The following is a 14323-nucleotide window of genomic DNA, read 5'->3' on the forward strand; positions in this document are numbered from 1 at the left end:
TTCAAATACATCGAATCTTAAGTTGAATGTGTTCTCTATTATTGTCCTAAGAGGCTGAATGCATCTATAGGATAAGCGAACACAAGGCTCACTGTCTGCACACCTGCCAGGATACAGTTACAGTTGGGTGGAAACGGAGCGCCTCGTGTCGTTTGCCTTCATTCCGCCGCTTACATTCACGTCGTTTTTGCAGACAGTTGCATTTTTCGGGGGAAAGGTTTTAACAATGAAGAATCCCAGCATTTGAGATTGCCGGTCCAAATGAATGTATGCCATGGAAACAGCGCGAGAGGAAGGCGGGCAGGGGAGCGAGGATGATGCGGCCCGGGAAGACGCCACAAGTGTGAGTATTTAATCCTGCGATACCCCTTGAATATCAACATAGTAAACATAGTTTTCGAAAAAATAACAATTGTTTATTATTGCAGTCAATAGTCACTGAGTAATCATCATAGTTGTTATTACGGGAAAATCACAATATAAAATGGGATATTTCAAATAAATATACATTTATCCCCCCCCCCCCCCCCCCACACACACACACACACAGTTTTTATGACCATGACAACTAAATTGTATAGTTTTACTCTAATAGTATAGTCTGAAGTTATTTTGGCGTAAACTGCAGTATGGTCATTTTTGTGAGAATTGAAACATTGTGACCTCTGAGGCGTCAGTGAAGCCTATTGGTCTGACATTTCGAAAAACTGAATTATTGCATTAACGATTCGGATAAAACCCCATAACCGCGTGAAAGTGGGTTTAACAAAAGCTGAATATCATAAAAATACCCAGAACATAGATCGCAGTTTATGTGTTGTAAGCTGCCTTGATAGATTGCAAAGTGCATAATGTTCTCACTATAACTTGGTGAAAGACGGGGGACTGTCTACAAAGAAGTTTCTAACTAAAAACGTTCAATGATCTTTCATCGAAAGTGTAAGTTACACAAATATATTTTTTAATTGTGTTGTGTGCTCGAAGATACATGGAACAGAAATATATGTGTGAGCATTATTCTTTTTAATTAATTGTGACCGAGCCATTGTACCCTTTTCCTCATTTATCCTTTATACTTTGTAGATGGTCCCTAAGTATGCCTAGCCTACTATACTTGCTATTTTTATATTTTTAACAAAATTTTGATGCATTTCAAAATGAAATTTAATTTTAACTCGCGATTGTCTCTTTGAGCTTTATTTTAATCGAAAAGACGGTGTAACCTCGTTGTAAATTAAATGCAGCGAAAGAGATGGGATGACATCATGTAAATAATGCATAACTGGACAACCACAATGAACGCGAGTCATTGTAATGGGCTCAAAACAAATTATTCTAACTTCCTTTTTTTGAAATATGTACCTGTATCTGGAAAATATAGTTATATAATATGGATTATAATCATCTCATTATAATGGTAAAATGTCACACACAAAAAAAGAAGAAAAATAAGTTAGCACCATGTCCAATAAACCATGACAGTACCGTTTTAAAGTAAATATTATATGTAACTGTGTGCCTAAATCTGAGTGGGATAATTGTGTAATTGTTGAAAAAAAAAAAGCATTGTTTGCATTTTTTGTAAAACAAAAACCATTTGTAAAAACTTTTTTTTTTTACCATAAAAAAAACAAACAAAAAAAACATTGACAGACATTATTGTACTCATGTCATGGCTGTAACCAAATATTCAAGATTGGGGGTGACCAATAGGTGACCCCATGTCTAAGGTGATTACTGCCCTGACCTTGTGAACTGAGAATAGTGTTGACATAAAATCTATATTTATATGTTTTATACTCAAGAAAACTCTTAAATGCACTTGTCGGGTTGATGGACTAGATAGAGATTGCTGTAATTGGTTGTTATAATTTATTATGGGAGGAAATGACTAAAGCAGTTGTCCATTAAGTCATCATGAACTCAGAGTTAGGTGTATTTTGTAACCCAGTTGGATCTCTCTCAGAATTACTGAGTGGCTTTACCATGTAACTCTAACCGCTCATTGCAATAATATCTGTTTGTGATAAGACCACAACACACACCTTAAATCCAAAGCCACTGATTTCCCACTCATTCCCCCATTTGAACCAATTAAATGTTAGACTGTCTTTTACATAAAATGCAAAACGCATTAACATCTGGACACCTGAAAATGACATCAGCACTTTTATGGCAGAACATTTATGATATCTGGTGACTAGCACTGTGTAATACAATGATCAAAAAGTTAGAAACTCATGCAAATTGCTATAATCAAGGTCATCACACTTTTGATTAACAGCGGTTTGCTTTAGGTGAGTGTGTTTTTATTGCATCAGGTCAGAATGTGATACATACCTGTGGTTTCAGGTAGCTGATGTGTCCGTGGAAGTGGCTACGGTGGACGCAACTCTTAATAAACTATGCAGAAGATACAACCGACGCAGAAGAAGAGCAAAAAAGCCAAAGAAGACAAACCCAATATTAGATCTACAGAATCTGGCCATCCTCATTACAGTGGTGGTGTTTGTCGTTGTGGTGATAATGTGGTCTCTTCTGTGGTTTTTTATATGTAAGCTAAACACAAGCACTCATATATATATATATATAGCATTGTCATCATTACATATTTTTAAAACTATAATTTAAGATTAAGATAAAAAAAATATATATATTTATTAAAAGTACAAGTCTGCACAATACAATTAAGTGCACTTCTTTTTCACAAGGGTATATATATATATATATATATATATATATATATATATATATATATATAGAAGTGCACTTAATTGTATTGTGCAGACTTGTACTTTTAATAAATATATATATATATATATATATATATATATATATATATATATATATATATATATATATATATATATATATATTATATATAATCTTAATCTTAAATTATAGTTTTAAAAATATGTAATGATGACACTAAATAGTCACCATCTGCAGATATATGTTGCATAGTTACTAAAGATGAATAGTAATTATAACTATTACTAAACCAACTATTCCTAAACCAAACCCTAAGCCCAACCCTATAGTAAGTACATAGTACTCAGCACTTAAATGTACAATTACAATGTAACAAAGACACTTTGAAATAAAGTGTTACAATGCAGATCATTTAATATTAATGAAATAAAGGGCCACTTGTGTACTCAAACTAAAAGTACTATTAATAAACACTTGTGCACTTTGTAATTATGTCAAATAAAAAGTTCTAAAGTACATTTTTTACATTATATTAATAATAATTTGTTATGCTTTAAATAAGTACACTTATTTTGATCTGACATAAAGCACATGTAAAGTACTTGATTATGTTTTTTTTTATAATGGATTATAATACTATGTATTTTACTGATTACAGTTATATTATACAATATTTTATTACTAAGCAACTTTATCATTACAAATGTGTAATTACAAATAGCCCTATATTTAAATACCAGACATATAAGTGTCAACAAACATTACATTAAGTATATTTTAACTGATCATAAATGCTTGTCAGTATATTTATTTTAACCATATGCCAAAGACATTTAATTTCGGTTTGCTTGCAATTAAATGTCCGAAAACATTCAATTCAGTTTTTCAGTACATTTTCAGTACATTTAGTCATACAATAGTAGCCTACTTTCTTTTTCACAAGTGTATGCAAAGTTATGTCCACAAGTCTAATTTAACTGAAGTGCACACTTTGCGTTTTGTAGTCCGGAGAGAGAGCAACAGTGGTGTTTATTTCGCTGGTATGTTCCGTGTTGCCAACGTGGAGTTTATACCAGAGTACCGGCATGCTGACTCGAGCGAGTTTGTGTCCATGGCTAACCGTGTACAGCATGTGGTGAGTGACACAGCATAAATATGTCATTAGAATATAAGGCCTTCAAAAGCCGTTGTCACCCTCGCTTTAATATTTATCTTCCCATAAGATAACCAGGGTATACCGAACGTCATCAGTGTCCAGACTCTACAAACAAACTGTCATCGCTGATCTGAGGTACAGCCGCTCTAGTATTAATCTGCTATGGATTTACTTCATTAGGTCATTTGAGATGTCATATGGTTAATGGCTTTGGGTGCAAACAGTAATCGCAATGACCTCTCACCCCGTCAGTAATAATAATCAAGGTGGTGTACTGGTGCATTTCTGGATGATCTTTGTGGTGCCTCGCCTGAAGACTCCAGCAGTGTGTGAGGAGTGTGTGAGTGCCATCCTCAGGGACTCTGTGCTGATGAGTATGAAGAACAGGTCTTCAGTGGGCTTCCTGCAGGGCCTTCCTGTGGACATCGACTCCATTCTTGTCAATGGTAATCTTAGCCACTGGTTAACCCCTTCTCAAGGGGGTGCCTAAATTAAATGACAACCCCAAAATAGTCCTTCTGACTACGTAGTGGTTATTTTACATAATGTTAAATGGTGTGCATGTTTTACTTGTTGTGTGTGTGTGTGTGTGTGTGTGTGTGTGTGTGTGTGTGTGTGTGTGTGTGTGTGTGTGTGTGTGTGTGTGTGTGTGTGTGTGTGTGTGTGTGTGTGTGTGTGTGTGTGTGTGTGTGTGTGTGTGTGTGTGTGTGTGTGTGTGTGTGTGTGTGAATAATTTCAGCTTCAGAAGTATTATTATGGTGAATTTATAATAGCCTTTATATATTTTGTCTTTCCAGTTGCTTTACGCTCAGATTACACATCAACAGCTGTGGGTGAGTCCGTCAAGACAGATATTTACATATATGACCAGGGCTGTGTGCAATTCAGAACTGAATTAAGCAGCCTTTTAAATGTCAGTTACTCAACTCCTCAGTGTCACATGATCCATCATAAATCATTAATGTTGATTTGCTGATCAAGAAACATTTCTTATTATTATTATGTTTATAGTTGTGCTGCTTAATATTTTTGTGGAAACCATGATACATTTTTAGGATACTTTTATGAATAGAAAGTTTAACTAACAGCATTTAGAGTCAAACCAAAAATTATTCAGAAACTGTCAACATTTTTTCACATTATCAAAGTTTATTCGTTAGAGTAGAAAATGTTAATAAAATATGGCAAGAACTAAAACTGTCAGAAAAAATTAATCTTGATAATGTCAGATAACTTTGATAGAAAGGTATAATGGATTACAATCAACCAATCAGCTGTTTAATTTAAGTACTCATTAGATAACACCAGTTTAGGTCAACCAATGACCAAGCAATGCTTTATTTTGTTCAGTCTGTGGTGTAAAAGCTCACATTACCAAATAAAGAACACTTCAACAAAACATGGTCAGGTCAAAGTGTCTGAATCATTTTGGTCCCAAATTTTTATCAATTTTACTGGTAGTCCAATGTACGAAGAATTGTTGGTTATAATGTCACAGTTTACTTTATTTTGCTATCCTCACTTACATAAATGAGCTATAGTGTCCTGCACCCACTAGTAACAAATTATATCTGGTGTCTGAATCATTTTTGGTTTGACTTTATATGACATTAAAAAAAAAAGTGTAATTGTATTGTCACTTTTGATCAATTTAATGTGTCCTTGGCAGTGTACACATATTTCTTTATGACAAATATTCACATATTTTCTTTATTTACATGTTTCATTTATTGTTTGTCATTTTATGGAACATTTCCTACATGCTCCACTACATTTTAGGAAATAAATGTTTTATTAAATTGTATTTATTGCAAGTTGACAATGCAAATTGTGAAAACTGGAAGTAACTGTGTTGAGTTTCTTTGAATTGCAATTTAGTAAATTTCACTTGCAGTAAATTTAAATTCAAATTTACAGTTCTCTAAAGGATTAGTTCACTTTAAAAGGAAAATTACCCCATGACTTTTCTGATGAACACAATCAGAGTAATATTAATAAATATCTTGATGTTTCCAAGCTTTATAATGGCAGTGAACAGGGCTCAGGAGTTTAAAGTTTAAAAAAGTGCATCAATCCATCATAAACGTACTCCACACTGCTCCGGGAGGTTAATAAAGGCCTTCTGAAGCGAAGTGATGCAATTTTGTAAGAAAAAATATCCATATTTAAAACGTTATAAAGTAAAACACTTCTGGCAGACCACCTTACGGAAAAAGCGTAACTGACACTAACTGACGTGTATGACGTCAAGATGTAGCGCAAGCACTTTAAACTGCGAGAGGCGCTACAATGTCTTCGTAAGTTGGTAAGTGAGTAAATCATGGAGTCATTTTCATTTTAAAGTGAACTAATCTTTAAACTTTTCCCCAACCCTGCAACAAACACCTTTTGAATGTGTATTATTATTATTTTTAAGATAATCTTGTTGCTGTAATTCTCTGTTTGATTGGTTCTGTGTGTCTAGGCTCTCAGTGTGTGAATAAGCTGTACGCAGGTGTTCCTGATGTGAGTTTTCCCATTAACGTGTACTCTTCATGGGGAAGCTTGAGCTGCTTCATCAAACTGACAAGTGCTCCAGGCTCTTTCATTCGACTCACTGTGAACAGCTTGAGCATTGACCCTAGTGACTGCATCTATGATTCCCTCACCGTGTATGATGCTCTGCTTCCCATGAGAGGCATGGTTCTCTACAGGTTTGTGAAGAAGGGAGTGGAAAGATATCAGTCTTGACTGGGTTGGTGAAAAGAAGGACAAAATAATCTGAGATGATCAGTTTGGTTTTCATGCATTCTCTTCAAGGTTTTGTGAATCGGTGTCAGCCCCGATCTCATTGGTCTCCACCTCCAATGTCATGCTGCTCTCATTCCAACTCACACCAGGCAGAAAGGTCTTCCGAGGACTCTTCCAGGCTCTCATGGAGGAGCGTGAGTCCTTCGATTAAAGTATATGTATATTTGTGCCTGGTTGTGATGCTTAGCCACTTTTGTCCTTCCCATACAGAGTGTATGAATATGATAGTGTTACCCGCTGGCCCAGGTGATGCTGGAGTGATAACCAGTCCATTCTACCCCAATCTGTTGCCCCGTCAGTGCTCCTGCACCTGGGTGTTTCAGGTACTGCACCCAATCAAAAGCTTTTTTTAATGTGTAGAAATATTATCCACAGTATTCACATGACAGAAGGGTGTATTTTTTGTTGGCTTTTGATGTGTCAGATGGCCAGCGGTCCTCTGGGTGTAGCTCTCAGGTTCAAGAACTACATGCTAAAGCTAAAAGACTCGCAAAACTGTGAACACGGCTGGTGGAAAGTCAATGAGATTATGTAAGTGCTTTGTCAAGGGTACAATTTCACTTAATTTCTGAGTCATTTATCTTTCTATTTTCTTAATTGTATTTTTTGTACATTTGTAAAATAATAACCTAAATGTGTATTTATGCAATACATTTCTTTTAGGAATAGTTAAATGCCATTATTTACTCACCGATCACATGAGACGGAAGTAGCGATAGTCTTTTCTTCCCTATTGTGACGTATTTCCGAGTGAAACGGCTTTTCGAACAAACAAAAAAATGTACGGCGGGACTTGATCTTGTTAATCTGGAATTGATTGGATGGTTATGGTTCCCTATTGCTGTGATGTCATATGAGTGACAGGTTGCTTCAACATTCGCGCCAGTAAACATCAGAGAAGAGAAGTCTCTGCGAGGGAGAGGGAAGTTATTTCGCTAAAAAATTATGAGGGCTCATGTATTAATGTGCATGGATAAATACATTTTTTCTCAGTTTTGATTTCATGGTGAAAAAATATATATTAAAAAATTTTAAAAAAATATTATGAACAAGCACTGACCAAACGGCACAAAAAAAGCCAGTAAAAATTATCTATACAACACAATTTGTGTTCCACATAAGGCCAGGTTTAGAAAGACAAGACGGTGAGTAAATGACGACAGAATATTCATTTTAGCTGAGCTATTCCTTCAGTGTTGTTGACTGTAAGTGATATTTATCAGGTTTTTCTGATATCCAACGTTTGTCAATTGGTATAGAAATAACTGTGACTGATTTACAGATATTGTGGAAATTACATCGACCACTCAACCGTCTTCCGTATTCCTGTGCAAAACCCTGAAGTGGTTTTCCGCTGCAGCTCACGAAATGCTGACCAACCCTTCAGTGCCACTTACAGCAGCTACAACACCAGTCAGCGTAAGAACAATGCGGCTGAAACAAAGGAAATGGAGAACAATTTCAAACAGTCTCTTAATTATTCTCTAACATTCTTAAGTAATACATTCTGACTTACGAGCACAGGAATAATATTTATAATTTTATGCCAGTAAAATGACTCATGGCACCAAATGGTTTTCCTCTGGTTTTGTTTGTTTCTCCAAGCTTGCCCAGAGGGTCACTTCCTGTGCTCTACAGGCCTGTGCGTGGAAAAGTTCAAGCGCTGTGATGGACTGGATGACTGTCAGGATGAAAGCGATGAGATTTTTTGTTGTATGTTAACCACCAAATCATGTAATTCTAGTAGTTCTATTATAGTAAAAATAGTAACAATCTAGTATGTTATGTTAGTTTGATATTGCCTACTTTAGCTTTTTTTTCCATCATTGGATCAAACCATTCGCATTGCTTAACCATGCCATTCTGTGCTGATCTGGCCCAGCTGGTATAAGGATGGTTTCATTTTCCACTGTGGGACTGATAACAGAGTTCTTTGGAATGTAATACAAATGTGTCATTATCTTGGTAATGCAAGAGTACTGTGTATAATTATTATGCACATATAAATACATACACATATATAACTGATATAAACATATTACATATAAATATTTTAAAAAATCTTAAATATATACATACATGTGTGTTTATTTTATATATACATAATAATTATACACAGTACACACATATATTATGTAAACATAAACTTTTATTTTGTATGTGATTAATCGCGACTAATTGATCTGACATCAATAATTCAAACATTAATTCTAGTAGATTTCTAGTAGACCCTAAAAACTAAATGAAGACTTTAAAAATAATATAACATAATAGGTCTCCTTTAACATAATCTTAATTAAAATAAGATTTATCTTAAAGGTTTATTAGTATTACAACAGATGTATCAGAGGCATTGACCTTTCAGCTTAGATAGGAGATTCTTTGAAATTTAAGGGCTTAAATGAAAGATAAAAAATTAAAAAGGTTGAGAACTATTAGTTCACAACAATATATTGGTATATCCAAATAGTATTCATATGAATTTACACTATTTTATTGGCCGTTGTATCTATCTGACAGCTAAACCTCCTAAAATCTGTGGAGGTTCATCACCTCTGCACCCATTATACATCTGTAATGGAGAGATGGACTGTTCCAGTGGCAAAGATGAGACCAACTGTACTCAAGGTAATGTGAAAACTATTTAAAAATTCAGACTTTGATATGTGTCAATTGTATATGTACAGTTATTAATGCATTGGCTATGCAGAGACTAGCTGTTCTGGAGTCAGTTACCAATGTGGCAACGGAGCCTGCATTCTTAAGAAAAATGCTAAATGCGACGGCTTACCTGACTGCTTCGACAGCAGTGATGAGAAGGACTGTGGTGAGTTTTACTGTGGTAACATCCAAAAGCATCATGTCACTCATCAGTTTGGTTTATAGACATTTAAAGAAACAGAACTAGTCGTAGTCTAAATACCATTCATGTAAAAATATTTTTTTATTATTTTTCAACTATTTCAACTATCGACTTCTCATATGAACCAAAAAAATCAACAAATATGGTAGCTTCAAATCCATACGAGGTATCAAAAAGCTATTTATATATGAATATGCATGAATCATATAATTTTTTTCTTAGAAAGTTTTTTTTTTCTTGCAGAGATTTTGTTTTCTCCCTGCTCACATTTTGGGTTTCCTTGCTCCCATTTCTCAGTTCCTCGCTTGTGATTTCAAAAGTTGTAAAGAAAACCAATTGAAGAGAGAGAAGATGACAGTGAGAGAGAAGATCAAAAGATTATAATTGAAAAAGAAAACGTTAAATAACTATCAATCCGGTCCTGATGCTTTATTTATTTTTCTATTTTTGATTCTTCAATTTTAAGATTCACATATTATCTTTTAATTCTTTGACTGAAATACATTTAAATCCGAATTGTTTCTGTAGACCAATTAAGTTCCACATCCTTAAAAAATATTCCAAAATTTAATTTAGGACCATTTTATGTATGACTGGCTAGCCACTCAACCTAGAATAGCCTCCATATTCCTATGATGATATTGATGGTATTATTATGATTTACTGGCCTATTTACCGTGTTTGGTAATTGGTGTGTGTGTGTGTGTGTGTGTGTGTGTGTGTGTGTGTGTGTGTGTGTGTGTGTGTGTGTGTGTGTGTGTGTGTGTGTGTGTGTGTGTGTGTGTGTGTGTGTGTGTGTGAGAGTTGGAGTTGGAGTTGAATCAGAGGGTGATTACAGGAGACAAGCTAAACTTTGTTCATGGTTCATTCTCTTTCTAAATGCTCTCTGATTTAATTGGATTTGGCTCATCAGATGCACCTGTCATGACTGAACGGTTTATGCACATACAAAGTTTAGAATGATTAAAAAAATGTATGCTTACCAAGGCTGAATTTATTTAAAAATACAGTAAAAACTGTAATATTGTGAAATAATCTTAAAAAGTTAGTTCACCCAAAAATGAAATTTATGTCATTAATGACTTACCCTAATGTTGTTCCACACCCGTAAGACCTCCGTTCATCTTCGGAACAGTTTAAGATATTTTATATTTAGTACAACAGCGTAAAAGATTGCCTGCGAGCGTCTCCTCAGGTCTATACGGTAATTTCTCAACTGTGCGACAGAGTCACGTTGGTTATGACGCAATAGTTAGCCTATTTTTACAAAAACAGCTTCTGCGGGGCGATAGTGTAAGATACAAGGTAACGGAGCCTTTTATGCATTGTCGTGTTTCTTTAGAAATAAACAATGGACAAATGGAGTCTTTAAACGCCTCAGATGTAAAGTTATTCACTGTCAAAGTGACTCAAAAATGAATGGGAGTCAATGGGATGCTAACAGCAGGTGATGGCTTGGTTAGCAATGGCCGCCCCTATGGGTGGAACGTTTTCCGAGTGCTAGGTTACCCCCTTGGTCATTTCAGCAGTTTGACACGCGATCCAAATCATGAATCAATCCACTGATTCATAACCGTTTGAATCTTTATTTGAGGATTGAAAACAAACATGGAAGAGAAAACAATGCTGAATAAAGTCATCGTTTTTGTTATTTTTGGACCAAAATGTATTTTTGATGCTTCAAGAGATTCTAATTAACTAACTGATGTCACAGATGGACTACTCTGATGATATTTTTATTCCCTTTCTGGACATGGACAGTATAGTGTGCATACACTTGGATACGCTCTCTGACTAAATATAAAATATCTTAAACTGTGTCTGAAGATGAACGGAGGTCTTACGGGTGTGGAACGACATTAGGGTGATTCATTAATGACATAAATTTAATTTTACCCTTTAACATATTTTAAAATGTCATTTAATCCTGATGACAAAGCTGAATTTTCAGCATCATTACTCTAGTCTTTAATGTCACATGATCCTTCAGAAATCATTCTAATAAGCTGATTTAGTTCTTAATTATTATTATATTGAAAAATCTTTATTATTCCCAACTAAAGCACACACCTTTATCAGTGCAACATATTTACATCCTTACATAGCATGTCAGTCATTTTGGATGTCTGTAAACGAACCCACTTTTTTATGTTTCCATATGATTTGTAGCCTGTGGCAAACCCACCCCTTTAAAGCGCATATTTGATAGCGCCTCCCCACAACAGCGTATTGTGGGTGGGATGAATGCGGTGGAGGGAGAGTGGCCGTGGCAGGTCAGCATGCATTTTTCTGGTCAGCTATATTGCGGAGCATCGGTCCTCTCTGATGAGTGGCTCATTTCTGCAGCGCATTGTTTTAGCAAAGAGAGGTGAGGAACATCAGGTAGACCTAAAAAGTTCTAAATATCAAAGTTTATGTTAGCATGTAAGTAAACCATGACCTTTCTTAATGCAGTTGAGCAAGTGTGATCTTTCAGGTTGGCAGATCCTCGTATGTGGATGGCTCATATGGGCATGCTAAACCAGGGAAGCGCTAAGCATGTGGCCGAGATCCGTCGAATTGTAGTGCACGAATACTACAATGCAAGAAATTTTGACTATGACATCGCCCTCCTGCAGTTGAAGAAGGCCTGGCCCAGCAGCCTGGGACAATATATCCAGCCCATCTGTCTTCCGGCCCCTTCTCAGACCTTCTCTGAGGGGCACCGCTGCTGGGTCACTGGTTGGGGTTACCGTTCTGAACAAGGTAGGAGCCCAAAAAACAATGACAAATGATGTACACTCAAAAAGTTTATTGAAAATGTTTTAATAAAAGTTTCTTATGCTCACCAAGGCTGCATTTATTTGATTGAAAATACAGAAAAAGTCATATTTAGAAAAATCAACATTGCATTTTTCCCTTTGATAAGTGAATACACATTACTTCAGTCTTCAGTGTCACATGATCCTTCAGGAATTATTCCAATGTGCTGATTTGGTGCTCAAGAAACATTTATTATTATTAATGGTATTGAAAACAGTTGTGCTAGTTACTATTTTTATGCAAATGTGACGTTTATAGGTCTATATGGTTATGAAATAGCATATTTTTCCTCTGCTTATACAGATAAGGTGCTACCCACAGTATTGCAGAAGGCAGAAGTTAGCATTCTAAGCCAGAGTGAATGCAAAAGAAGCTACGGCCTTGTGTCACCTCGCATGCTGTGTGCTGGCGAGCCCTCAGGAGAACAAGATGCCTGCCGGGTGAGGGGAGATAACAGGCATTGGACTCAGTCCTGCTTTATGAACCAAACATAAGCTTAGTATCTCATTTCAGAACATTATTAAAAGGCTAACTTTTCTCATTGATTAAAGTGAGCTGTCTCTTTGGATTTGTACATAACCCGTTTTTGATCGCAGGGGGATTCGGGTGGTCCTCTGTCCTGTCAAGCACACGCAGGCAGCCGTTGGTTTCTGACGGGCATTGTGAGCTGGGGTTCCGGCTGTGGCAGACCCAACTTTCCCGGAGTTTACACCAGAGTGGCCAAGTTCATAGATTGGATCCAAAGACATATTTAAAATGCACAGCCAAGTGAATCCACCTTCAGTCTGCAATTTAACTCTCAAAACAAGCCATTTTCACCTAAACAGCTAAATGTGTTATTTAATGGTCTTTCAATCATGTAACACAATTTTAATACATTTGTCTTGAACAATAAAGTTCTTTTTGGTGTTTTTTAAGTTAACATTTATACTATATAGTACAACACACACATTTTATACTAAGGCCTGGTTTCATAGACAGGGCTTAGATTAAGCCATGATTAGACCTTAGTTCAAAGTATCTTTTATAAACATGCCTTAGAAAAAAAAACATTCTTGGTATGCATTTTGAAACAAAACAATGACACTGGCATATTTTAGGATATAAGTTACTTTCATTTAAAACAGATCAAACATGCATTTTAGTTTGATACTAGACTTAAAGGGTTAGTTCACCCAAAAATGAAATTGATGTCATTAATGACTCACCCTAATGTTGTTCCACACCCGTAAGACCTCTGTTCATCTTCATATGATATTTTATATTTAGTCCAAGAGCGTATCCAAGTGTATGCACACTATACTGTCCATGTCCAGAAAGAGAATAAAAACATCATCAGAGTAGTCCATATGTGACATCAGTTAGTTCATTAGAATCTCTTGAAGCATCGAAAATACATTTTGGTCAAAAAATAACAAAAACTACGACTTTATTTAGCATTGTCTTCTCTTCCGCGTTTGTTTTCAATCCTCAAATAAAGATTCAAATGGAAATGGTCATGAATCAGCATATTGATTAATGATTCGGATCATGTGTCAAACTGCTGAAATCACGTGACATTGGCGATCCGAATCATGAATCAATCCGCTGACAGTATAGTGTGCATACACTTGGATACGCTCTCGGACTAAATATAAACATCTTAAACTGTGTTCCGAAGATGAACGGAGGTCTTACGGGTGTGGAACGACATTAGGGTGAGTCATTAATGACATAAATTTCATTTTTTGGTGAACTAACCCTTTAAGCATTGTCTGTGAAACCAGGGGTAAATGTAATATAATACCAGTGGTGCCAATGGTTCTACAATCTACTTAGGCTTAGTTGCAATGCAGACCATTGGTGACTATTGTTCTACAATCAAATTAATAGCAAATGAATAAACATTTCATATGGGTAGCTACTGTGTTGGCTTTTATTTTCATTTAATAAAAAAATTAAATTAAAAAAACTTTGCTCGGATTCGGAAGACTCGGACACAAAGCTGGATACGAGAGAGC

At 35.7% G+C, this 14323-nt stretch overlaps 1 protein-coding gene across 1 annotated transcript; it reads left to right on the top strand.

The window, feature by feature from the left end:
• The first annotated feature begins 100 nt into the window (after positions 1–100).
• On the top strand, positions 101–13435 carry tmprss7 (transmembrane serine protease 7). Its single transcript, XM_067435562.1, has 18 exons — positions 101–343; positions 2353–2554; positions 3717–3847; positions 3936–4003; positions 4121–4314; positions 4666–4701; positions 6333–6561; positions 6668–6792; positions 6869–6981; positions 7083–7189; positions 7941–8077; positions 8264–8371; positions 9179–9286; positions 9369–9485; positions 11691–11889; positions 11998–12266; positions 12627–12763; positions 12920–13435. Exons 1-18 carry the CDS (start codon positions 266–268, stop codon positions 13076–13078), a joined length of 2517 nt encoding a protein of 838 aa, XP_067291663.1. The 5' UTR covers positions 101–265; the 3' UTR covers positions 13079–13435.
• Positions 13436–14323: the final 888 nt, after the last annotated feature.

Source organism: Pseudorasbora parva, chromosome 24 (genome assembly GCF_024679245.1).
Source record: "Pseudorasbora parva isolate DD20220531a chromosome 24, ASM2467924v1, whole genome shotgun sequence".
NCBI lineage: Eukaryota > Metazoa > Chordata > Actinopteri > Cypriniformes > Gobionidae > Pseudorasbora > Pseudorasbora parva.